This window comes from Mobula hypostoma, chromosome 20 (assembly GCF_963921235.1).
Source record: "Mobula hypostoma chromosome 20, sMobHyp1.1, whole genome shotgun sequence".
NCBI lineage: Eukaryota > Metazoa > Chordata > Chondrichthyes > Myliobatiformes > Myliobatidae > Mobula > Mobula hypostoma.
Genome location: NC_086116.1, coordinates 50000577 through 50026681, shown reverse-complemented (window position 1 = coordinate 50026681; position 26105 = coordinate 50000577). Strand labels below are relative to the sequence as shown.

At 41.8% G+C, this 26105-nt stretch overlaps 1 protein-coding gene across 12 annotated transcripts in view; it reads left to right on the top strand.

Annotated features, from left to right (window-relative positions):
- The window catches only part of LOC134359513 (SRSF protein kinase 2-like), a 230446-nt gene that overhangs the window by 155270 nt on the left and 49071 nt on the right, over positions 1 to 26105 (top strand). For all 12 annotated transcript variants that reach the window (XM_063072869.1, XM_063072866.1, XM_063072867.1 and 9 more), the window contains 3 exons: positions 7233 to 7339; positions 18173 to 18338; positions 21644 to 21669. In XM_063072869.1, coding sequence (XP_062928939.1) covers positions 7233 to 7339; positions 18173 to 18338; positions 21644 to 21669 — 299 coding nt within the window. The remainder of the gene's footprint in view (positions 1 to 7232; positions 7340 to 18172; positions 18339 to 21643; positions 21670 to 26105) is intronic.

The window sequence follows — 26105 nt, the reverse complement described above, 5'->3', positions numbered from 1 at the left end:
AATTTTCATATATATTTACCGCTCAAATTCCTGCTGTCTATTTAGGGGGTGGTGGCAACCCCATATGTCCTTGCTAAGTATTCCCCCCACGAATATCAGGTTGTATTCTAGTTAATTTTGACATTTCAACATCCTTAATTATTATGTATGTTATATATGAAACCCTTTTTTCCGGCGTCTCTAGAGATGCAGCTAGTTAGCTCCTCGCTATAGCTGCCTGTACCTGACCTAACAGCCACTGGATGCAGTGGTGAGAAAACCACCTTTCTCAAACTCCGTACATCCAGGATCAGTATGACTTGGGTCCCACCAAAACTGGGAAGTTAGGATTTCTCGACTACCGAAACCCCAGTCTGTATGAACACTGTGTAAATACTACCCCGCGCAATTAGCTGTCGGTGAGAAATAACAGATCATACACAATTATAAGGAAAGTATATTTACAAATGTCAGCTTTATCAAACAATCAGTAGGAAAAAGAACAGGGGAAAAAATAAAAAGGGTCCATAACAGTTAACTGAGTCCAAATGCGCAGGTAAGTTGGAGCTCATCTCGAAATTGTCTTTAACTTGCACTCTGGACCCATGGTCTGCATGAAAGCATACACTACCTTCAGAATACCCCTCAACAATCCACCTCAAACAAATGGGCTCCCCCATGGGAGTACTGGTCCTTCCTCCTTGAAGCCATTTATCTGCACCAAGCACCTTGTGCAACAGGGATGGTATCCTCAGCCATCTTCCCTCCTGTCCTCTACCAGCTCCCGCCAAAAGGACTCCACACTAGTGTTCTCTAGAATCTTTTCCCAATTCCACTATCCTGATTGGCTGACACAACATTCCTAGGTTGAACAACATCCACACTCATGTTGGAGGAACAACACCTTATATTCCGTCTGGGTAGCCTCCAACCTGATGGCATGAACGTTGCCTTCTCAAACTTGCGCTAATGCCCCACCTCCCCCTCGTACCCCATCCGTTATTTATTTATTTATATACACACATTCTCTCTCTCTCTCCTTTTTCTCCATCTGTCCCTCTTATTATACCCCTTGCCCATCCTCTGGGCTTCACCCCTCCTCCTTTCTTTCTCCCTCGGCCTCCTGTCCCATGATCCTCTCATACCCCTTTTGCCAATCGACTGTCCAGCTCTTGGCTCCATCCCTCCCCTTCCTGTCTTCTCCTTTCATTTTGGATCTCCCTCTCCTCCTCCCACTTTCAAATCTCTTACTAGCTCTTCTTTCAGTTAGTCCTGACGAAGGGCCTTGGCCCGAGACGTCGACTGTACCTCTTCCTAGAGATGCTGTCTGGCCTGCTGCGTTCACCAGCAACTTTTATGTGTGTTGCTTGAAATTCCAGTATCTGCAGATTTCCTTGTGTTAGCCCTTTATCATTAGTTTAAACCCAAACATGCTAAAAGCAGAACAGACTGCTCTTAAGGAACTGGTAAAATGAAGTACCTACAGCATAGCAGTAAAAATCTTAACCAGGGCATACATATATATTAAATTAAACAAGCCAAAAGCTACTCTGTAGTTTAAACAGCAGCACGCCACTGTTTCTTCACAAATGGTTGCATTTCACTGTCCTGCCACTATGCAGTTATTTACTACTTTGTTTCCACTCTTGAGAAGCGGTTCCCTATTACAATTTCTTTCTTATTCACTGAAGTGTTTGCCTTCTCCAAGATCTACTCCCAATTTCTGAACAATCTGATTTCCCAAACTTGTAAAAGCCTAAGTTATTCACAGCCGTTGTGCACAGAGCCATTCTACCTTGCTGATTTTGTTTCTCTTCGATTATTGTGGGTTTAGTACATGATTTATGCTGAGATCAGGAATTGCCAAATGAAGCAACAATTAGGTCCTGGAATAAGACGACAGTATTAGATATGACTTCAGTCGTGTCTGGAAGTAAAGGATTAATAAATTGAATGCATCAGTTTCTCTTAGAACAGAAAATTAGCGCTCTCAAATTCAATGTCAAAACAACGATTAGCTTCAGTGAGGGATTAAAACCTGTTTTGTTTTAATCATTATTACATTTGTAATTACAGTGGATTCTGGTTATTTGGGACACATCAGGACCAGTACACTTTGGCCCAATTAAGCGGCTGTCACATTTAGCTGATGCTTCATGGAAATAGTTAAAAAGATATAAAAAGACAAATTACCATTTAACTGAGTAACAAGTTATATATTTAAATGAAATATAGAACAAATTGGAACACTATCAATACAATGATAGAACAATGAAACTGTATTAGTTCCTAATAGTTATCGATGGAGGAATTCATTGTGTACACTATGCTGCCGTATTCTTTTGATTGACTGTAAATGAACAAAATCACTGCAGATACATAGTGCAGATGGACTGCTTTCATGTAATGCTTTGGATGACTGCATTCTCCATATCTTAATGTCATGGTAACATTCAAGATGATTGTTGAAACCTTCAGATTCTTTGTTCTTAACTTGTCAAAGTATTGAAATCGTTTCATTTTCAGTCCCGGCCATTTCTGGCATCTCTAAGCCTGAGTGCTTGAAACCAGTGGTCCCCAACCTCCAGGCCGTGGACCATGTATACAATGCTGCGAAGCATGCAGGGGTGCAGCGGTGGCCGGAACACACCCAGCACATCTTTAAGAAAAAAGCTGAAATAAACAAGCTAATTAAATAGGTGCTGCCTGGCACGTAAATGTCGGCCCAGATCAGAGGCGATTGCCGATTGTGTCGCCTCTGATCTGGGCCGACATTTTCATGCCGGGCGGCACCTAATTAATTAGCTTGCTTATTTCGGCTTTTTTCTTATAGATGTGCTGGGTGAGTTCCGGCCACTGCTGCATTCTTTGCGGCAATGTAACGGTCCGCGGCCCGGAGGTTGGGGACCACTGCTTGAAACTACTATGAGCAAAACAATTCTGGATTGTCTTGCTGCTTATTTCTTGCCAACTATCAGTGACAAAAATCACTGCTTTTTTAAACTCAAGCACATGCAACTAATACTGTTTAAAAAGTGTTTGCTCTGAGCATAGTGTAGTGTTTGGCAACATAAGTGCATGTGACTGACACTAGTTAGAAACTGTTTGGCAACAGTCTTCTTGCCCAATTAAATGACTTAGAATCCCAAATAAATGAAGGAAATCCTGGCTATATTCTCAACATGTTTTTGTTCTTTAAGAGTCCCAAATAAGCAGCTGCTCCAGTTAACTGATGGCCCACTTAACCGGAATCCACTGTGTTGGAAATATTTAGAAGACTATGGTTTTGAGTTTGTGTTAATGTATGGCATATATTTGGAAGTGGGAATAATGTAATTGTAGAGTTATCAAATGGTACAATATTTCTGAGACTTAAGTTCAATACACAAGTGTATTTAATTTTTTAAAAATTCATGTGCCACACCATAAAGAGAGTTAAAATTATTGAATAAGTGGGGATGTGCAGTTCAGACAGAAATGTAGTATCTATTCTGTATTTGCTTTGCTTATTTGTCTGAATATAATGCACCTTCATGTTACTGAAGGGTTGCATTCCAAGAAAACTGAACTGTGATTTTATTTTTTTTTTGTAACTTCAATCCTTTTTTCCAATTAAACTCATGTTCTAACTGGAAATCTGTTCCTGCAGGAAGTCTTTCTTTCAACAGTAAAGTTCCCATGGGTACCCAGTGTTTAGGCTAGGGAATTCTGATTGAATTGTAGGGAGAAGAGAAAGGACTGTTTTAATTAGCCAGAAGTGAATTTTAATTTGGCCATAATTTGATCAAGTATTAGTAGAAGAGATTGCCTTGTAAACTTTCAAAGCAAATCCTTATTAAGTGCCATCCCACTGTAAACTAGCAACCTACAAGTATTGTTCCTGGTTAACTAGTTAATAAACAACCTTCTACCATCACCCCTGCAATCTACCACCAAGCAATCATCATATACCTGTCTACACTGATCCTATTTAACAGCACTCAGACCAAACATTTTATGCCTTGGCATTTCAAATGCTCATCTATATATTACTTAAATGTTGTGAGAGTACCATTTCCACCACCCTTGTAGTGTTTTTCATATTTCAACTTCCCTCTGAGTAAAAAAAAACTCCCAAGTACCCCATGCCTCACAGCCCTTACCAAAATCCTGTGGCCTCTGGTTATAGACATCTCTGCTAAGTGGACAAGTTTTTTCCATGTTTTTAGTCTGTATATGCCTTTCCTTATTTTATGTACCTCAGTCAGATTCCCCTTCTCTGTTCCAGTCCATCCAGCTTCTACACATTCCTGAAGCATTCTATCCCAAAATATCCCGGTGATTCCCATTGTACCCTATCCAGTGATCAGAACTGAACAGAGTGTGGCCTAATTGATGTATAAAATTGTTATATAATGACCTTGTAGTAGTCAAAGCCCTGGCTAATAAAGGCAAATATTCCTTGTGTCATATTAAATATTGTATCTCGTAGTTCTGCTGCCTTCTGGAATACTTGAACATATATCCCAGGCCCCTCTTTTCTACTAATCATTATGTATATCGATGCTTAGTAGAACTACCAAAATGAATCACCTCACACCCTTGCATGATTAAATTCCATCTGCCATTTTCTTCCCTATCCTATCAAGTCATCAGTATAATTTTGTAGATGATGATAATCTTCCTCACAGTTAACAGCACCAATTTGTGTATCATTTCAGAACTTAGTAATTACACTGTTAACATTCAAATCCAGATTACTAAAGTGTACACAAAGGGGTCTCCGCACTGATCCTCTTATAGCACCACTAGTCACAGGCTTCAGGTCACAAAAGGCAATCCTTGTCCATCATCCTCAGCTTCCAATCAAGAGTGAATTTCAGATCCAGTTTGCCAAATTGGCTTTGATCCCATGGGCTTTAACTTTTTGGACCAGTGTCCCATGTGGGCCTTGTCAAAGGCCTTCTTGGCGTTCCTGTAGACTACAACTCCATTACCCTCACTACACACTTGGTTATCTCCCTTAAAAAGTCAATGAAATTAATCAGGTAGGATCCTTACCATAATAAAGTCACATTGACTATCCTTGATTCATTCCTGCTACTCTAAATACAGCTTAATCTTAATCCTCAGAATTATCACAATTTATTTCCACTGCCCTTCTTGAATAGAATTCCACATTTATTGCCCTCTTGACACCTCACCTGTACCTACAAAAATTTAGAAATCTAAGAAATTGTAGTTTTTACAGATTTGTTACAGTCATAATTTTTTAAGGTAATACTTACCTTGCCTCCCATAGCAGCCTTACAGACATCTCATCATAAAGGGTAATTGTCTATCTATAAGTCTTTTCAAGCATATTACAGAGAGATGGAAAAGATTTGGTCATTAAGTGATTTGAGATAAGAATTTTAAATTAAAAATCTTAATAGATTGAGTGCCAGTGCAGGTACAGTGCCTATCAAAAGTATTCATCCCCCTTGGTTCTATGGTTCTATGTTTTATTGTTTTATAACATTGAATTTAATTTGGCTTTTTTAACATGGATCAACAGAAAAAGATACTTTCATGTCAAAGTGAAATCAGATCTCCATAAAGAGATCCAAATTAATTACAAATATAAAACACAAAATAATTGATTGGATAAGTATTCACCCCCTTCAAGTCAGTATTTAGCAGATGCACCTTTGGCAGCAATTACAGCCTTGAGTCTGCATGGGTAAGTCTCTATCAGTTTTGCACATCTGGACACTGCAGTTTTTCCCCATTCTTTGTTACAAAACTGCTCAAGCTCTGTCAGATTGTGTGGAGATCATGAGGGAACAGCCACAAATTCTCAGTTGAATGGAGGTCTGGACTCTGACTTGGCTACTCCAGGAAATTAACTTTGTTGTTTTTAAGCCATTCCTGTGTAGCTTTGGTTTTATGCTTGGGGTCATTGTCTTGCTACAAAACAAAATCTCTCCCAAGTTGCAGTTCTCTTGCAAACCGCATCAGGTTTTCCTCCAGGAGTTCCCTGTATTTTGCTGCATTCATTTTATCCTCAAGCTTTCCATGTCCCCTTGCATTGAAGCATCTCCAAAGCGTGATATAGCCACCACCATGCTTCAAGGTGGAGGTAGTGCATTTTTGATGATGTGTGGTGTTTGGCTTGTATGAAACATAGCTTTTAGTGTGATAGCCAAAAAGCTCGATTTTGGTTCCATCAGACCATTGAACCTTGTTCCAGCTGACAGAATTCTGTCACATGCCTTCTGACAAACTAGCTGAGATTTCACATGAGTTTTTTTCAACAGTGGCTTTCTCTTTGCTACTCTCCCATAAAGCTGTGACTGGTGAAGCACCGAGGCAACAGTTGTTCCCTGCGCAGTCTCTCCCATCTCAGCCACTGAAGCTTATAACTCCTCCAGAGATGTCATAGATCTTTTGGTGGTCTCCCTCACAAGTACCCTCTTTTCAGGGTCACTCAGTTTTTGAGGACGGCTTGATCTAGGCAGATTTACAGCTGTTCTTTCCATTTTTTTGATGATTGACTTAGCTGTACTCCAAGGGATATTCAGTGACCTAGAAATTTTCTTGTATCCATCTCTGACCTGTGTGTTTCAACATCCTTTTTGCAGAGGTGCTTGGAGTCTTCTTTTGTCTTCATGGTGTAGTTTTTGCCAGGACACTGACTCGCCTGCGGTTGAACCTTCCAGGTATAGGTGTGTTTTTACTACAAACAATTGAAACACCTTGACTGCAGACGGGTCTCCAATAATAGATCTCCATTTAACTAATTATGTGACTTCTAAAACCGATTGGCTGCACCGGTGATGATTTGGTATGTCATATTAAAGGTGGGGGGAGGTGAATACCTGTGCAAACAGTTATTTTGTTTTATATTTGTAATTAATTTGGATCACTTTGTAGAAAGTTGTTTTCACTTTGAATCTTTTTCTGTTGATTGGTGTTAAGAAAGCCAAATTAGATCCATAGTGATTCAATGTTTGTAAAATAATAAAGCATGAGAACTTCCAAGGGGACTGAATACTTTTGATAGGCACTGTATGTACCACAGAGGCAACAGGTGAGGGGTATTTGGTGGAGAACATGTCTGAGCAGTAGAGTTTGTAATTTTTCCGAGATCAATATTGTCATCGTGAGTACTGGTTGCTTCCTCATATTAATGAGAAATAGGATCAGCAGTAACTATGAAGAATTAATGTACGGTATAACCAGGCATAGAAAATAATTAGATCGGAGTAATTTCCTCCTTAACTACATTACAGATGTCTGTATGGTATTTGAAGTGCTGGGTCATCATCTTTTGAAATGGATCATCAAATCCAATTACCAGGGGCTTCCTATTCTTTGTGTGAAAAGTATTATTCGACAGGTAGGGCAGCAAAATGTCAACCAGAACAATGGACAGTCATTTCTGTGGTGCTCTTGATAATTCAATTTATTCAGCTTTTACTGATTTATTAGACCAGGAATTTATGTTGAACATTTTTTTTTTGCAAACACGCCTTGAACCTGTGACAATTCTTTGAAGAGAGAAAAAGAGTAATTTCAGTAATTGTTCACAAAAGTTGAATGTATTTGGATGCTTAATTATTTAAAAGTAGTCATTTTGTTGACAGATCTTACACTGCTGTCTTATTATACATTTATATTTTGCTTTGCATTTTATAATTTGCCATAAATCTGAAAGCACATTTTGTAGTTTTATAAGTGAAGCACATCTAATTTTTAAATCAATTCATTTCTACCTCCAAACCAGGAGGCTTATAAATAAGTTTGAAAGTATATGTAATCAAAATGTTTTCTATTTTTAACATTTCATAAAATTTTCTGCTCTAATATTAATTTTGTTGAGACAACAAAGAGCTGCATTTGATGGACTCTTCCCTTGTCAGATCACTCCCTGTTATTTCAGTTTCATTGCTGCAAAGTCATCTGACTGACCTGTGTCAGCTTCTGATTGTAGTATTGCTTTATGGCTCTCCATACAGTAACATTTCTAAATAATTATTGTCTGGGGGCATTAATATCAACCATTATGAAATACTTTGAGTGGCCGGTTATGGAGTGCATTAAAGCCTTTATCCCAGCCTTATTGGACCCTTTCCAGTTTGCTTATTGCTTGAATTGTGCCACTGAAGACGCAGTAGCCTCCGCCCTCCTCTCTGTCCTGTGCCACCTGAAAAATGGGTCTCATATGCCAGACTGCTGTTTATAGACTTCAGTTTGGCATTTAACACCATCATACCCCAGAAACTGGTGGGGAAACTGTCCTTGCTGGGTCTCAAACTTCCCTCTGTAACGCAATCCTGAACTACTTAACAGAAAGGCCCCAATCAGTCCATGTGGGCGGCAACATCCCTAGTCCCATTACGCTGAGCCCTGCGCTCCCCAGGGCTGTGTGTTCTGCCCCTGCTGTTCACACTGCTGGTGCATGACTGTGTCGCAGCTTTCAGCTGGAACTGTTCATCAAGCTTGCAGATGACACAACAATGGTTGGCCTCAGCAACGACGATGAGACGGAGTACAGTGAGGAAGTGGAGCAGCTGGCGGACTGGTGTGAGAAGAACAACCTATGTCTGAATGTGGAGAAGACCAAGGAAATGATTGTGGACTTTAGGAGGGTGCACATGAACCATCTCCCTTTACACATACATGTCTCCTCTGTAGAGAGAGATAAGTACATCAAGTTCCTGGAAGTTCACATCATGGATGATCTCACCTGGTCCATTAATGTCACCTCACTGAACAAGAAGCCACAACTGTGCCACCACTTTCTAAGGAGATTGAGACAACTGAGTCTACCACCCCCCCGCCCCCCACTCCAAATTTTGGAACACAATTGAAAGCGTACTGACAAGCTGCATCTCCATCTGGTATGGGAGCAACTAAACATCGGAACGGAAGTTCCTACAGTGAGAGCACTGAGAGGATCATAGGGGTATCGTTACTGTCCATCGGAGACATTTATCAGGAGTGCTTCATGCACAGGGCCCTTAGTATTATCAAGGATCCCACCCAACCATCCAGCATCCTCTTTGACATCAGGCGGGGAGACTCCGATGAATGAAGACAAGAACGGTCAGGATGGGAAACAATCTCTTCCCTTGGGCGATTAGGCTTCTGAACTCGCTGACACACTGTATTTGAAGTGACACTGGTTAATTTGTTTTGTAACCTACAGTATTTAATTTAGGCACTCTGCTTTGTTTAGGTGTAATTCCTTCAATTTGATTCTTACTTTCCCAAGTTATTGTGCTTTTTTTTAAAAAAAGGGATCCAGTGCTTTCCCAGAGTATACAACAAATAAATTCTTCTCAGCTTCCAGCTGGGTACATGTATCTATTTTAACCATTTCAATGACAAACTTTGCCATCTTCATCAGGGATGATGCCTACGCATGTCTAGTCCAGTGGTATTTGTACCATGTCGCCCATCCCTTCTCATTGGTTAGCTCTAGTCCAGTCAGGTTTCCACTGTCCTACCTTGTTTACATTCGAACTCCAATTCTTACTTAGAGCGAGACCTTTGTCTGCGTTAGAATTCTTTTTCTCTAGATTTATTTCAATGGCTTCCTTCACCAGTCAGTCCCAAAAGCCATGCCTGTCTTTCCTATCTTTCTATGGTCTCTGAAAGGATTACCAGGATTCTGAAGAAATACTGGATTAATACCATCCACAAACCCGTAAGGAAGTTCAAGTCACAACTTATGTGGGTCAAACATGACCTGGAACTCAGGATGGCTGGCGTTTAAAGGATTCTTTGTGAATGTGGAGCAGCATAAATTGGCCAAACAGGTCGCATAGTGGAAACTCTCATCAAGGAGCACAGGAGGTGTATGTATTTGGGTTACCGGGAGAAATTGGCAGTAGTAAAACATTGCATTCACAGTGGCCATAGGATTGATTTTTGATGGCACAAAACTACTGTGCCGTTCCAATGAGAGAAAAAGAATTTTAATAAAGACAAAGGTTCTGCTCCATGTAAGAACTGGCAGAGCGAGGAATAGAAACATAGAAAACCTACAGCACAATACAGGCCCTTCGGCCCACAATGCTGTACTGAACATGTACTTTAGAAATTACCCAGGGTTATCCATTAGCCCTCTATGTTTCTAAGCTCGATGTATCTATCCAAGTATCTCTTAAAAGACCTTATTGCATCCGCCTCCATCACCATTGCTGACAACCCATTCCACGCACTCACAAAAAAGAACAACTTGTCCCTGACATCTCCTCTGTACCTGCTACCAAGCACCTTAAAATCTGCGCTCTCATGTTAGCTAATTCCAAGGAGAAAAGGCCAAGTTCACTCAACGTATTCCCACAAGGCATGCCTCCCAATCCAGGCAACATCCTTGTAAATCTCCTTTGCACCCTTTCTATAGTTTCTGCATATCCTTCCTGTAGTGAGGTGACCAGAACTGAGCATAGTACTCCAAATGGGGTCTGACCAGGGACCTATATAGCTGCAACATTACCTCTTGGCTTTTGAACTCAGTCCCACAGATGATGAAGGCCAATGCACCATATGCCTTCCTAACCACAGAGTCAATCTGCGCAGCAGCTTTGAGTGTCCTATGGACTTGGACCCCAAGATCCCTCTGATCCTCCACACTGCCAAGAGTCTTAGCATTAAAACTATATTCTGCCATCATATTTGATCTACCAAAATGAACCATCTCACACTTATCTGGATTGAACTTCATCTGCCACTGCTCAGCTCAGTTTTGCATCCTGTCGATGTCCCGCTGTAACCTCTGACAGCCCTCCACATTATCCACAACACCCCCAACCTTTGTGTCAGAAAATTTACTAACCCATCCCTCCACTTCCTCATCCAGGTCATTTATAAACATCATGAAGAGAGGAGGTCTCAGAACAGATCCCTGAGGCACATGACTGGTGACCGACTTCCATGCAGAATATGACCCATCTACAACCACTCTTTGCCTTCTGTGGGCAAGTCAATTCTGAATCCACAAAGCAATGTCTCCTTGGATCCCATGCCTCCTTACTTTCCCAATAAACCTTGCAATGGGGTACCTTATCAAATGCCTTGCTGGGAATGCCCAACACCCTGGACAAAATCACTCATCATTACCCCCAAGAAAGTTGATTTGGAGCAGTGCCAGAATTATGGAACCATAAGTCTTAGCAGCCATGCAAGCAAAGTAATGTTGAAAGTCATCTTGAATAGACTGAGGCCACAGGCAGAAGAAATAATCACTGAAGAGCAGACTGGATTCAGAAGTGGAAAAGGTACAAAAAAAACAGATAATCAACCTCTGAGTACTGTGTGATAAATACAACTAACATCAACAGGACATCTTCCACGTGTTTATAGACTTCAGGAAGGCATTCAATAGGGCATGATTCACTCTGGGCCACAATGAAGAGAGGTATCCTGGGCTAGAAGATGGTCCAAACCATCAAGCAGTTCTACACCAAAGCTAGGAGTGTGGTACTTGTTCATGGCATGGATGGAGAGTACTGCCTTCTTACACCCACGCTGTTCAACATTTTCCTGGAGCAAATAATGACAGATGGTCTGGAAGATCATATCGGCACAATCAGCGTCGGAGGACAAATCATAACCAACCTTGAGTTCGTCAATAACATTGATGGGCTGGCAAGAAGTCAGGATGAAATGGCCTGCCTTGTGAACTGTCTGGATGATACATCTACCAGATATGGCATGGAGATCAGCGCAGACAAAACCAAACTGATGAGAAACAGTGAGGAGCCAATCACAACAAAAATCAGTCCATCTTCTTGTATGCATGCGAATCATGGACTTTGACAGCAGAACTGCAAAAGAAGATCCAGGCAGTAGAAATGAAATGCTTCAAGAAGGCTCCTTGGCATCTCCTATACAGACCATGTTCAAATGACAAAGTACAAAGAACCATCATCCAGCACACAAGACGCTGCGAAGATCTACTGTCCACAGTAAAGAGGAAACTGAGATGGTATGGCTTCATAACAAGATCAAGTGGACTCTCAAAGGCCATCCTTCAGGGAATGGTGCAGAGGAAAAGGAAAAGGGACACACAGAGGAATAAATGGGCAGACAACATTGCAGAGTGGACCGGTTGGAGGTTTGCCATGATCCGGGCACTTGCCCACAATGGTGAGAGATGGAGGCAACTGGTGCAGCACTCACCTGCATAACGCCCCTATAACCCAGGCAGGTTGTGGGATCCATAACCCTAACTGTATGAATCAATTCACCAAACAATTTACAAAACGCCAGAGGAACTCAGAAGGCCAGGCGGCTGATGGTAGCCGCAAAGACGGTCTCAAAAACTGGCCACCTCCATTCCTGCAAGCACATGGCAAGAACAAGACTTCTGTTTCATCTGTTTCCACCACCCTTGCCTCATTACTGTTTACTTATTTATAGATTGTACTTCTTTCTGGCCAACACTTTTAGTCTCTGTTTCACCTGGAATGACTATTTAGGCCCCTGGATGTTGATGAGAAAAGGGGTGTAAGGGCAGATGTCACAACTTGTATGGTTGCAGGCGGTAGTGCAGGGATAAAGATAGGTGTATGGGGAGGAATGAGAGAACTAAGGAGCAATGGACAAATTAGTCCCTGCAAAAAGCAAAAAAGGGTTGGAAGGGGAAGATGTGACGCTGGTGGAATTGTGCAGCAACTGCTGGAAATATGAAGGCAGATGGGGTGAAAGATGAGGTCCAAGGGAACTTTTTCTTTGTTCTGTTGGGTGAGAAGTGATACGAGAACAGAAGTGGAGGAGAAGGTTTCATTAGCTATAGCTAAAGAGTAGCTACAATGCGAAAAAAGTGGACGTTTCAGAAGTCCTAGAATAGAAAGCCTTGTCTCAAGAACAGATGCAGCAGAAATAGAGAAACTGAAAGAGATGCTATTCTTACAAGAAACAGGGTGGGGGGAGGTATAGTCCAGGTTGCTATAGGAGTTAGTAGGTTTAAAGTAAGTGTCAATAGATAATGGATAGTATGTATAATAATATTCACAGAAGATACAGCCAATTTCAACTTTGCTTTTGGAGGTGGATTTTCTGTGATAGGTGCATTTGTTGTTTACCTGCAGATTTCTAGTTGCTGTGCAGGCCACACAGCTGGACTCATGGGGGACACAGAGGCTGAGTGAAGTTGGCCCTTGCGGGTGGTCCAGATAAGTGCTGCTGGTGTAGGGTAATGCAATGGGTGATTGATGACCCACTAAAAAAGTCATAAAGAAGGACAAGGTGGAATACACAGGTAAGCTAGTCAATGATATTGGAGGATAAAGTTCTTCAGAGTAGATAACAGACCGCTGGAAAATGATGCTGGAGAGGAGGTATTGGAGGACAAGGAAATGGCGGATGAACTGAATAAGTATTTTGCATCAGTTTTCACTGTGGAGGACTTGAGCAGTATGCTGGAAGTTGGAGTGTGTTAGGGAACAAAAATGAATGAAGTTGCCACTACTAAGGAGAAGGTGCTTGGGAAACTGAAAGGTCTGATGATAGATAAGTCACCTGGACCAGATGGTCTACACCCTGGCGTTCTGAAAGAAGTGGTTGAAGAGATTGTGGAGGCATTGATAATGATCTTTCAAGAATCAGTGGATTCTGGAATGGTTCAAAGGACTGGAAAATTGCAAATGTCACTCCACTCTTCAAGAAGGGAGAGAGGCAGAAGAAAGAAAATTATAGGCCAGTTAGTTAGACCTCAGTAGTTGGGCAGATGTTGGAGTCGGATATGGATGTGGTTTTGAGGTACTTGGAGGCACATGATAAAATAAGCCAAAGTCAGCATGATTTCTTTAAGGGAAAATCTTGCCTGACAAATCTGTTGGCATTCTTTGAAGAAATAACAAGCAGGAAGAACAAAGGAGAATCACTTGATGTTGTGTACTTGGATTTTCAGAAGACCTTTAACAAGGTGGCACACATGGCTGCTTTACAAGCCCATGGTATTACAGGAAAGATACTAGCATGAATAGAGGATTGGCAGGAGGCAAAGAGTGGGAATAAAGGGAGCCTTTTCTGGTTGTCTGCCGGTGACTAGTGGTGTTCCACAGGGTTCTATGTGCGGCCTGCTTTTTATGTTATATGTCAGTGATTTGAATGATGGAATTGTTGGCTTTGTGGCCAAGCTTGCAGACAATATGAAGATTGATGGAAGGGCAGGTAGTGTTGAGGAAGCAGAGAGCCAACAGAAGGACTTGGGCAGATTCGGAGAATGGGCAAAGAAATGGCAGATGGAATACATTGTTGGGAAGTGTATGATCATGCTGTTTGGTAGAAGAATAAAAGGGAGGTCTAACTAACTGGCCTATAATTTTCTTTCTTCTGCCTCCCTCCCTTCTTTCTAGACTACTTTCTAAATGGTGAGAAAATTCAAAAATCTGAGGTGCAGAGGGTCTCGGGAGTCCTTGTGCAGGATTCCCTCAAGGTAATTTGCAGGTTGAGTCAGTGGTGAGGAAGGCAAATGCAATGTTAGCATTCATTTCGAGAGGACTAGAATATAAAAGCAAGGATGTAATGTTGAGGCTTTATAAGGCACTGGTGAGGCCCCACTTTGAGTGTTGTGAGCAGTTTTGGGCTACCTATCTAAAAAAGAATGTGCAGACATTGGAAAGGGTTCAAAGAAGGTTCACAAAAATTCTGGGATTGAAAGGCTTATCATTAGAGTGCTCTTGCCCTGTACTGACTAACTCAGAAGAATGAGGGGAGGATCTCATTGAAACCTATCAAATATTGAAAGGCTAAGATAGAGTGGATGTGGAAAATATGTTTTCAATGATGGGGGAATCTCAGACCAGAGGACACGCCCTCAGAATAAAGGGAAGTCCATTTAGAGTGGAGATGAGGAGGAGTTTCTTTAGCCAGAGAATGGTGAATACGTGAATTCTTTGGCACAGGTGGCTATAGAGGCCAAGTCATCGGGTGAATTTAAGGCAGAGTTTGATAGACTCTTGATTAGTCAGGGTGAAGGCAGGAGATTGGCACTGAGAGGGAAATGAGCCAGCCTTGATGATGAAATGGTCGTCCAGACTTGATGGGCCAAATGGCCTAATTCTGCTCCTATATCTTACAATCTTATATTAGAAACTGTTCTACATAATTCACAAACTTGAGTTTTGTTTCTTTGTTTTTGTGTTGGGGTGGGGAGTTGATATCTTTTATTATCACCCATGGTCCTTCTATGTTAATGGTTATCTGGAGTAGACAAATATCAGTTGTAATGTACGTGCGTACTTTGACAATAAATTGAACCTTTGAACACTCATTGAGTTGATTGGTTCACTTTGAGAGACAGCGTCTGACATAATTACATCAATGCAAGGTGATTGCCTTTAGTTTGTTTGCAATGGAAGTAAAGGGCTGCGGCTTTTGTTAAGTACATAAAATGACTTTATGTTTTATTCACAAAATCCTACATTTGTGATCCCAATGCTCTTGGACAATTCCAGGGTTACTCAGTGACATGTCGACCAATGCAGTCGCTTTGAAGCTGCACACTACTATGTGGTTTGCATGGTAAAAGCCCAGTTCGTGCTGTGAGAGATCACCACAGACAATATCAAATTTTACAACATTATAGCATTGCTTATTAGTTCCACTGCAGCTGGGGTGGTGAGTCTACTAGAAGACCAAGTGGTCAGTGGTCGTCTGTCTAGCGTCAACGATAGCTGCGGACATGGCTTGGACTTTTCTCGACATCTGGGACACTTGGTTCAACACCCCATCTGATATTTTTTCTGACAGTCTCCAGTTCACCAGACCTCTGGACTGCAATGGTCCAGGACCTCAGGGTTAAATTGCATCACACCACAGTGTATCACCTGCAGTCCAATGGCCTATGTAAATGGTTTCACCATTCCTTGAGTGCTGGGTCTCCTTGGCAGACAGTTGTGGGCATGATCATCTCCCGTGGTACTGCTGGGGCTCAGAATGACTTCAAAAGAGGACCTGCACTCATCTGCAGCTGCTACGGGTATTAGGTGTGATTTTATTCCTGACGCCATGACCGTCTGGTCAGTGTCTCAGCAGCATTTCACTCTCCTCAGTAAACTCAGTTCTTTTACACCTATTCCTTCCTCACATCATGGCATACATGGCACACATCATGGAGTGCGCATGCGCCGGTCGTGCATACAGCCTGTTACAGCCGTTCCAATTAGTTTTCTTACTTTTTTAACTTGTGTTATTTGTTGTATTTTTTTTCACGGTAACACGTTGAAGCTGCACCCTCTCTAACATGCTGGTGGAGAGAGTTTTATTTGGGGTTTTAGCGCTGGAAATAGTTACATCCGGACATGTCTCATTAGCGGGGCAGCGGTATGGTCGCATTGTTTATTCCAGGGACCAGCTGATTGCGCTTATGCCGGCCGGTTTAGCAAACAGAGCGGCGGACACCCCGGCTGAAATCTGGAGGAAAGCACACAGAAGATGCAGAGAGGGATCACAAAGGCAAGGAAAGAGGACCGGGTCGAGACAACAGAGACTTACGGAGAAGAGGAGTTTGGTGGGTAATAAAATGGTCGAGTTGATGGCGCTTGCCAGGAGTCAGAGAACATTTCGGGAGTGCAGTGTTATGTGTTTTACTGAAACGGGGCTGCACGAGGACATACCCGATCAAAACTTTTCCATGGATGGCTTCCAGACCGTTCGGACTGACCGGAAGTGCACTGAGAGCAGTAAGCGTAAAGAAGTTGGCTTGCTGTTCTGGTTAACAACGGATGGTGCAATCCTGGTCATATTACAATCGAGGAACGTGTTTGTAGACCGGATATTGAACTTTTTGCTGTTGGACTTCGGCCATATTCCACTGAGATACAACACTGGGCGTCACGGGAAGTTGTTCCTGCCTGTGGCCATCGAACTTTGCAGTTCCTCCCGTGGAGAGTCAGACACCCTGAGCCAATAGACTGGTCCTGGACTTATTTCCATCTGGCATAATCTGCATATTGTTGTTTGATTGTTTGTGGTTTTTGTATTGCTATATTTATGCTCTATTCTTGGTTGCTGCGGCTGTAACGAAACCCAATTTCCCTTGGGATCAATAAAGTATATCTATCTATCTATCTATCTATACAGCATTTTTGGCTTCCAGTTGACCTGTGTTCTACCTTGTTAGTATTTTTCCACCATCATGCACATCACCAAACATTTAAGCCCCCTTAAGATGGCAAGTTCTGTGCTTTGGAACGGGGTGAAAAGGCTTTTATTGTGCGTAGGAAGGGTGAACCTGAATGTTTTTCTGTAGATTGCCTTAAACTGGCCCACCAAGACCTCGATAGTTCCACTACCATACCGTTTGCATCAAAACGTGACCACGTGCATGTCAGCACACCCCTGTACGAGCCAGGGACACCTAATGTTACTGCAACCAAGGCACAAAAGGGACCCAAGCTGGGCAGCTTATATGAGCATCAGATTGACACTCAATGCTGGATTTGGTGAATTCTGGGGGGGCTGTGTGGTTTAGTGTAAGTGGTGACAGATGACAGGTATTGTTCATAGTAGAAACTGCTCTATATAATTCACAAACACTGTCATTATTGTGTTCACTTTAAGAGACGGGGTCTGATGTAATGATGTCAATGTAAGGCAACTGCTTTTAGTTTGTCATGGAAGTAAAGGGCTGAGGTTTTTGTTTAAAAAAATTACTCTTGCATGTTTTGTTCACAAAGTCCTACACTGGCATATGGAAACTGGGCAGACTTTTGGGGAGATAGGCTAGGTCAAGCTGTAATGAGCTATTTTCAAGAAATTCAGGTGAACACTTGCCCAGTGAAATAAAAACTGCATTTGAAATGACTAGCCTGGACTTTTTCCATTTGCTTCATCTCTCAGTCTGATTATTGCTTGTTTTGACTGCATTTGGGTTTGCATTAAAACAATTGGGGCTGTGCACATTTGCAATCATGACTGACTGGCAAAAAAAACTTTGCTCCAAGTCTATTTACTGCATTGTTGATGCAAGTATTGTGCTTTCATTCAGTAATGTATCAACATGCCAGAGATAAATTTTATAATTATGGGGATAAAGACACACTTTGTAAATCAAGATATTGGTAGTGTGCTCTTTTTGTGAACACATTTGAGGACTGATGAAACTTTTCCTGAAACATAATGGTGAACAGTGTAAAAATATAGATTTGTTTATTCAGTATTTAACAAAAATAAGGAAACTACCAATCATATTCTTGGCTTTGTTTGCTAATAGGTCTTGCAGGGTTTGGATTATCTACACAGCAAATGCAAGATTATCCATACAGATATAAAACCAGAAAATATCTTAATGTGTGTAGATGAATCTTATATTCGACGGATGGCTGTGGAAGCAACAGAGTGGCAAAAAGCAGGTGCTCCACCACCTTCTGGCTCAGCAGGTAATTTATGATTCAAAGCAGATTCACATTGTTGTGGTTATAGTTTGACTGGAAAGCTGTGCATCAAGATTGTTAGTAACATTACAAGCAAAGGTAATGAGTTGTTAATTTTTTGCCTTTATACTTTAGCAGCAGCTCATATCCCCTCCTTCAGCACTCTTCCCTGCTTCTAAATTGCCGGGCTCTTTTTCAAACCATCAGAGCAGAATGAACAAAAAAGCCAGAGTTACATCATCAGTCATCATCACGAGCAGCATTCCCTGACCACCATTTGCAATGTTATGCTTGGCATCACTCTGAAACCTAAACCATCTCAGTGTCTCATTGATTCTGTTGTGTTTCTTGCCTCAGAATGATGTCATTAATAAAACTGCTTTTGTCTTAGCACTCAATATCTCTGTACTGATACCTACGTCAACTCATGCTGGTAAAGCACTCATCCTTGCCTTTTGATACCACTAACCTTCACTATTACTATATACTGTGGGCCACTCTTCCTTGTTCTGCTGTCTGAACACTCGAGGACATATAAAGTTCAGTTGTCCTGGCTCCTAAGTAAACATATCCTCAAAATTCATTCTTACCTTTGTCTTGCATGGTCCTTCCCCTTCTACCGTCTGTATTTTCCTTCAGCCTTGCAACCTACTGAATCTCTGCTCAGCAACAATTCTGGCCTCTTCTGCATTTACTTAAACATCCATTTAATTTCTGCAGCACTGATATGCAATAGGTTTCAATAGGTACATTTAATGTCAGAGAAATGTATCCAATAGACATCCTGAAATTCTTTTTCTTTGCAAACGTCCACAGAAACAGAGGAGTGCCCCAAAGAATGAATAACACTTAAATGTTAGAACCCCAAAGCCTCCACCAGCTCTCCCTCCCATGCATAAGCAGCAGCAAAGCGACAACACCACCCCCACCAGCAAAAAAAGCATCTGTACCCTCCACCAAGCACTCAAGTGTGCAGCAAAGCATAATTAAAGATACAGGCTTGCAGTACCCCAAAGACTACTCATTCACCTGGTATTCGATATACCACAGGCGTGCGTGTTTTCCCTCTACCCCCCTCTCCCCACTCCCTCTCCCTTCTCCTCTCCTCCCGCCCCAAAAAAAAGGAAAAACAGGTGTCCCCATTTCACAGCGAGAGAGGAGACATAACAAAATAACTTGCTGATTTATGGTGTTAAAAGTCTGTTACACTGTGTTTTCCGAGCTCTGTATCCAAAGAACTTGGGTCTCTGGAGACGCAGCCAGCTCACTGCTTTCAATCTTCTATGTACTCCCACCACACATTAGGTAGCAGCACCAGCCTCGAATCTGCCCACCTCCAGAGCCACGAAAATCCGGCACCCTGAAGGATTCTAGGCCGCGTCCTTGGCATATTGAAAAGTGGCTGGTCATGAGGCCCTGAGAGCGGGTTCGATTTCTGCAAAGAACTGAAGTCATCGTGTAACTCCAGGTCAGGGTCTACAGAAGAACCCTGAAAAGGAAGAAAAAGAAATAGCTATGCTTTGGCATTTAGACCATAAGACATAGGAGCAGAGTTAGGCCACTCGGCCCATTCCATCATGGCTGATATACTGTATTTTCTCACTTGACACCATTCTCTTGCCGTCTTCCCATAACCTTTGATGGCCGAACTAACAAGAACCTCTCAACCTTGGCTTTAAGTATACTGAATGACTTGGCCTCCACTGCCATCTGTGCCAGTGAATTTCACAACTCTGGCTAGAAAAAAATTCCTCCTCACCTCTGTTTTAAATAGTGTTCCTCTATCTTGAGGCTGTACCCTCTGATCCTAGACACATCCATTATAAGAAACATGCTCTCCACATTCACTCTATCTCAGCCTTTCAATACTGATGGGTTTCAATGAGATAACCCCCTCCCCCCATTTTCTAAAGTCCAGCAAGTATAAGCCCAGAGCTATCAAACACTCCTCATACGTTAACCCTTTCATTCCATGAATCATTCTTATGAACCTCCTCCGCATCCTCTCCAATGGCAGCACATCTTTCCTCAGACAAGTGACCCAAAACTGCTCTCAGTGCTCCTTGCAGTCTGACTAATGCCTTATAAACCCACAGTATCACATCCTTACTCTTGTATTCTAGTCCTCTCAAAATGAATGCTAACAATACATTTGCCTTCCTTACCAATGATTCAACCTGCGAGTAAATCAGAGGTGCAAAGGGACTCAAGTTTCATCTCCCCCCACTCACTTTTCTGGGTGCAGAATACCAAACAATATGGCAAAACGGAGATTGGTCCCAGCAGCATTGGTCCAGGGGTCATACCACTTAATCCATTAGCAATCTGGAGACTCGATCAGTAGCCTCTGTGATGGTCCTGATGCCTCTTTTCTTTGCTGCCCCCATAATAGGAAGGTGAAAGAGAGTAGGTTCTGTATAGTGAGCTGCCAGCAAAAACTCTGCACCCCACCTCTATAGGCTTGCATCGTACCCTCCACCCCTGTCTCTGACACTGCTCTATCAGCTCCTGGTATTTATCTTTCTTACTCTCAAAAGCTCCATCAGTCCAGTCTTCCCATGGCACTGACAGTTCTACCATGACCATCTGCTTCAAGATTTCTGATAAAATGACCTTGTCAGGCTTCAGTGATGATGATGTGATGAAGTCAGGAAACTTTAATTGCTTGCCAAGATCATCTTTCAATTGTCAGACTCCATGTGAACAAGCCTGCTGGTGATCTGGACTGAGGCTGTGATTGGTCTCCAGCTTTGACAGGCTTTCTGAGTTAATGGACAATGAGATACTTCCTGCCGCTGCTTTCAGCACCTGGTCATAGTGCCAGTGGTAGTGTCTTCTCCCAAGGCTTTTGGCCAGTTGCTGATGATGTGTTCCAGGGCCCTTCTGACAGGACAGAGACGACATGATCATGCCTCACTTTGGTCTGAAGCCTAAAGGTTTGCTGGACTAGGCAGGAAGTCATACACAGCCTGGATCATGAACTTGATGTGCTGGGATTCTGCCTGCCAGATGTTGGACCTCAAGATGAGAAAAGATTTCCTCCCAGGGAGTAGTTTGATGAATAGTCCTTTGAATACACCCTCTGGCTGCCTGGTGGTCCTAATGAAGATACTGTATATTTTGAGGTTATGAGATCAGGATAAATGATCTGAAAAATCACAAACTTGATTAAATATATATATTTTTAAATGCAAGATTTCTTCTTTTGTCTCTAGTATTATTAATGAGAAAATGTTAAACTATAAAGTAAACAGCATAGTTTATATGTATCATGTTGTTTCAATTTGTTGCTCTTTGTTTTATTTCTGCAGTGAGTACTGCCCCACAGCAGAAACCGGTGAGTAATTTCCTGTTTTTCCTGTCCAAAGGTCCATTATAGTGATGGCAACTCATTAGAAGTTACAAAAAAAGCTTGCCTGGTATAAATACAATTGAGAAATGTGTAACTTTCAAATTTATTTCCATTAAAATAATATTTTACATATAGACTTATTCAAAGTTTTCCCTTTGTGATTTACTATTACGGATCAAGTATTGTACACCTCTTCCAAACTATCTCAATTACTTCTTTCCTACAGAATTGATCACATTCTTTGTATTGTCCTATTTTTTTTACTCTCCATCACCCTGGATATCTTTGTTGCCATCCCTCCACCTTTTTTGCTGCCTTTCCCACATAAGATCTATCTCCTTTCACTTGCACTTTTCATTTTTTCCCTTTGTTCAGCTACAGTCTATACCTTGCTACTCCATTGCTAGGGGATAAATAGTGAGATCAGCTGTTTCTTCCTCCATGAAAACATGCGTTTGCCTACTCTAGCTTGCTTTTTACTGAAAACCTGATTTACACTTTTGTTATCCCAAACCTTGATGGTTCTAGTGTACTCCTTGCTGAATTCTCATGTTCCACTCTCCAGAAACTTGAGGCTTTGCTGCTCAAAACTAAATTTTCCCATTTTTTCCGTGCTGCATGACTTAAACTGACTTAAAAATCTACAGTTGACCAAAAATAAAAGTTAGATTCTTCTTTATCCTGTTTCCCTTAAGCTATACCACTCACATTAATTTCTCCCTCTTAATAATCCTCAGAATTAATAACTTTAATTGATAATATTATCCTTCACCAAATCTCTCTGCATTTGTGTTTATTCCTTTCTCCCTCAAGGTCTTTAAAACCACTTTCTTTGATCAAAATTTTGTTTATCTCTCCAATTTTTAAAATTTGATTGGTAATCCTCCAACATGAGAAACATTATTTGTTCATTTCTGTTCCCTCTGTGGTATGCTATCTTTTTCCTCTTTTCCTTTTGTATATTTCTGAATCTTTTCCTTTTCGATCTGTTTTCCTTTCCCCTCTTCCTATTGCTTTTCCTTGGCTTTCCTTCCAGGAGGCTGAAATCTTTATGATAAGTCTTTTACTGAGGTGGTCGCATCCAGAGTATAGGCTTCAGATGGTAGATGTGTGACCGCCAGGAGAAGTAAGGGGAGTAAGCAGTCAGTGCAGGGTTCCCCTCAGCAACAACTTTGGATACTGCTGTGGGGGTGGGAAGAGCGATCTAACAGGGCAAAGCAACAGCAGCCAGGTCAGTGGCAATGTAGCTGGCTCTGAGGCTCAGCAGGGAAGGATAAAGTCAGGTGGAGTGATAGCGATAGGAGACTTGATAATTAGGGAGATGAACAGAAGATTCTGTGGTCGCAAAAGAGATGCCAGGATGGTGTATTGCCTCCCAGATGCTAGAATCCAGGATGTCTTGGAGTCACTGCAGAAGATTCTCAAGACACAGGGTGAGCAGCCAGAGGTCGTGGTGGGTAGAAAGGAGGAAGAAGTCCATGCACAGTGAGTTTAGGGAGTTAGGGAAAAGGCTATAGAACAGGACCTCCAAGATAGTGATCTCTGAATTAATCCAAGTGGCACGTGCTAGTCAGGGCACAAATAGAATGATTTGGCAGATGAATGCATGGTTGAAGAAATGGTGCAGGGGTCAGAATTTCTGATTTATGGATCATTGGGATCTCCTCTGGGGAAGGTTTGACCTGTACAGAAAGGATTGGTTATGCCTGAATCCAAGGGGGACCAATATCCTTGCAGGAGGTTTGCTAGAGCTGTTAGGGAAAGTTTAAACTAAGTTGGCAGGGCACTGGGAACCTGCTTGATAGGGCTGAGGATGGGGCAGTTGGATACAAGTTGATGCAGTGTGTAGTGAGAACGTGAGGATGAACATGCAGATGATAGGCAGAATTGCAGTCAGTGGGATGAGGTGAAGTGTAAAATAAGGGTCAAAATTTAAAATGGTGATGAATTCAGGAGTTAGGGTGTTCCATTTGAATGCATACAGTATACGGAATAAGGTAGAGTAGAGCAATTGGAGACTGACAGGTATGATGTTGTAGGCATCATTGAGACGTGGCTGAAAGAAGATCATAGTTGGGAGCTTAACATCAAGGATACACTTTGTATCGAAAGGATAGACAGGTAGAGAGAGCGGGGTAGTACAGTTGATAAAGAAAAATTAAATCAAATCCTTAGAAAGAGGTGACATAGGATCAGAAGATGTAGAATCCTTGCTGGTAGAGTCAAGAAACTGCAAGAGTAAAAAGATCCTGATGGGAGTTATATACATGCCCCCGAACAGAAGCCAGGAGGTGGGATATAAATTTCAACAGGAAATGGAAAAGACGTGTAACAAGGGCAATGTTACAATAGTCATGGGAATTTCAATATGCATGTAGATTGGAAAAATCAGTTTGGTGCTGGATCCCAAGAGAAGAAATTTGTAGAATATGTATAAGATGCCTTTTTAGAGCCTAATAGAGGAAAGACAGTTCTGGATTGGGTGTTGTTTAGTGAACCAGATTTGATTAAGAAACTTAAGGTAAAGGACCCCTTGGGAGACAATAATCATAATAAGACAGAATTATCTGCTGTTTCAGAGAGAGAAGATAAAGTCAGATCTATTAGTATTATAGTAGAGTAAAGGGAATTACAGAGGCATGTGAGAGGAGCTGGCCAAAGTTGATTGGAAGGTGACACTAGCAGGGATGACAGTTGGAGTTTCTGGGGGCAATTCAGAGGGTACAGAATAGACACATCCGAAAAATGATGAGACCACGAGACTATAAGATATAGGAGCAGAATTAGGCCATTTGATCCATCGTGTCTGCTCCACTATTTCATCATGGTTGATCCAATTTTCCTCTCTGCCCCAGTCTCCTGCTTTCTCCCCGTATCCCTTCATGCCCTTACCAATTAAGAATCTGTTAACCTCTATCTTAAATATACATAAAGACTTGGCCTCCAGAACTATGCTAAAGAATTCCACAGCTTCACCACTCTCTGGCTAAGGAAATTCCTTCTTTTCTCTGTTCTGAGAGGATGCCTCTCTATTCTGAGGCTGAGTGCTTTGGTCTTAGACTCTCCTACTATAGGAAACATCCTCTCCACACCTACACTATCAAGGCCTTTCACCATTTGATAGGTTTCAATGAGGTCATGCCTTCATTCTTCTGAATTCTAGTGAATACTGGCCCAGCACCATCAAAAGCCTTTCAATTGACAAGTCATTCAATCCTGGATTCATTTTTGTGAACCTCCTTTGAAGCCTCTCCAGTTTCAGCACATCCTTTCTAAGATAAGGGGCCCAAACCTGTTCACAATACTCCAAGTGAGGCCTCACCAGTGCTTTATAAAGTCTCACCATTACATCCTTGCTTTTATATTCTAGTCCTTTGAAATGAATGCTAACTTTGCATTTGCCTTCCTCACCACAGACTCAACCTGCAAATTAACCTTTAGGTAATCCTGCACAAGCACTCCCAAGTCCCTTTGCACCTCAGTTTTTTTTTGTATTTTCTCTCCACTTTGAAAATATTCAATCCCTTCATTTCTTTTACCAAAGTGCATGACCATACGCTTCCTGACACTGTATTCCATCTACCATTTCTTTGCCCATTCTCCAAAACTGTCTTAAGTTCTTCTGTAGCTTCTCTACTTTCTCAAAGCTAACTGTTCCTCCATCTATCTTCATATCGTCTGCAAACTGCAACAAAGGCATCAGTTCCATCATCCAGATCATTAACGTGTAATGTAAAAAGAACTGGTCCAAGCACAGACTCCTGTAGAACACTGCTAGTCACCGGCAGCCAGCCAGAAAAGGTGTCCTTTATTCCCACTTTTTGCCTCCTACCAACCAACCACTGTTTTATCCATACTAGATTCTTTCCTGTAATACCATGTGCTTGTTGCTTGTTAAGCAGCCTCGTGTGGCACTTTGTCAAAGGTCTTCTGAAAATCCAAGTACACAACATCAAGCGATTCTCCTTCGTCTATCCTGCTTATTATTTCTTTAAAGAATTCCAACTGATTTGTCAGGCAAGATTTTCCCTTGAGGAAACTATGCTGACTACGGCCTATTTTATCACGTGCCTTCAAGTATCTTTAATAATCGACTCCAACATCTTCCCAACCACAGAGGTCAGACTAACTGGCCTGCAATTTCCTTTTTTCTGCCCCCTCCCTCCTTGAAGACTGGAGTGACATTTTCAATGTTCTCATCTTCTGGAACCATTCCATAATCTAGTGATTCTTGAAAGATCATTACTAATACTTCCACGATCTTTTCAGCCACCTCTTTCAGAACTCTGGGGTGCACACCATCTGGTCCAGTTGACTTATCTACCTTCAGACCTTTCAGTTCCCAAGAACCTTCTGTCTAGTTACAAGAAAAAAGGTATTCTAAAGAGAGGATGAGGCAACCATGTGAAGTCAAAGACAGC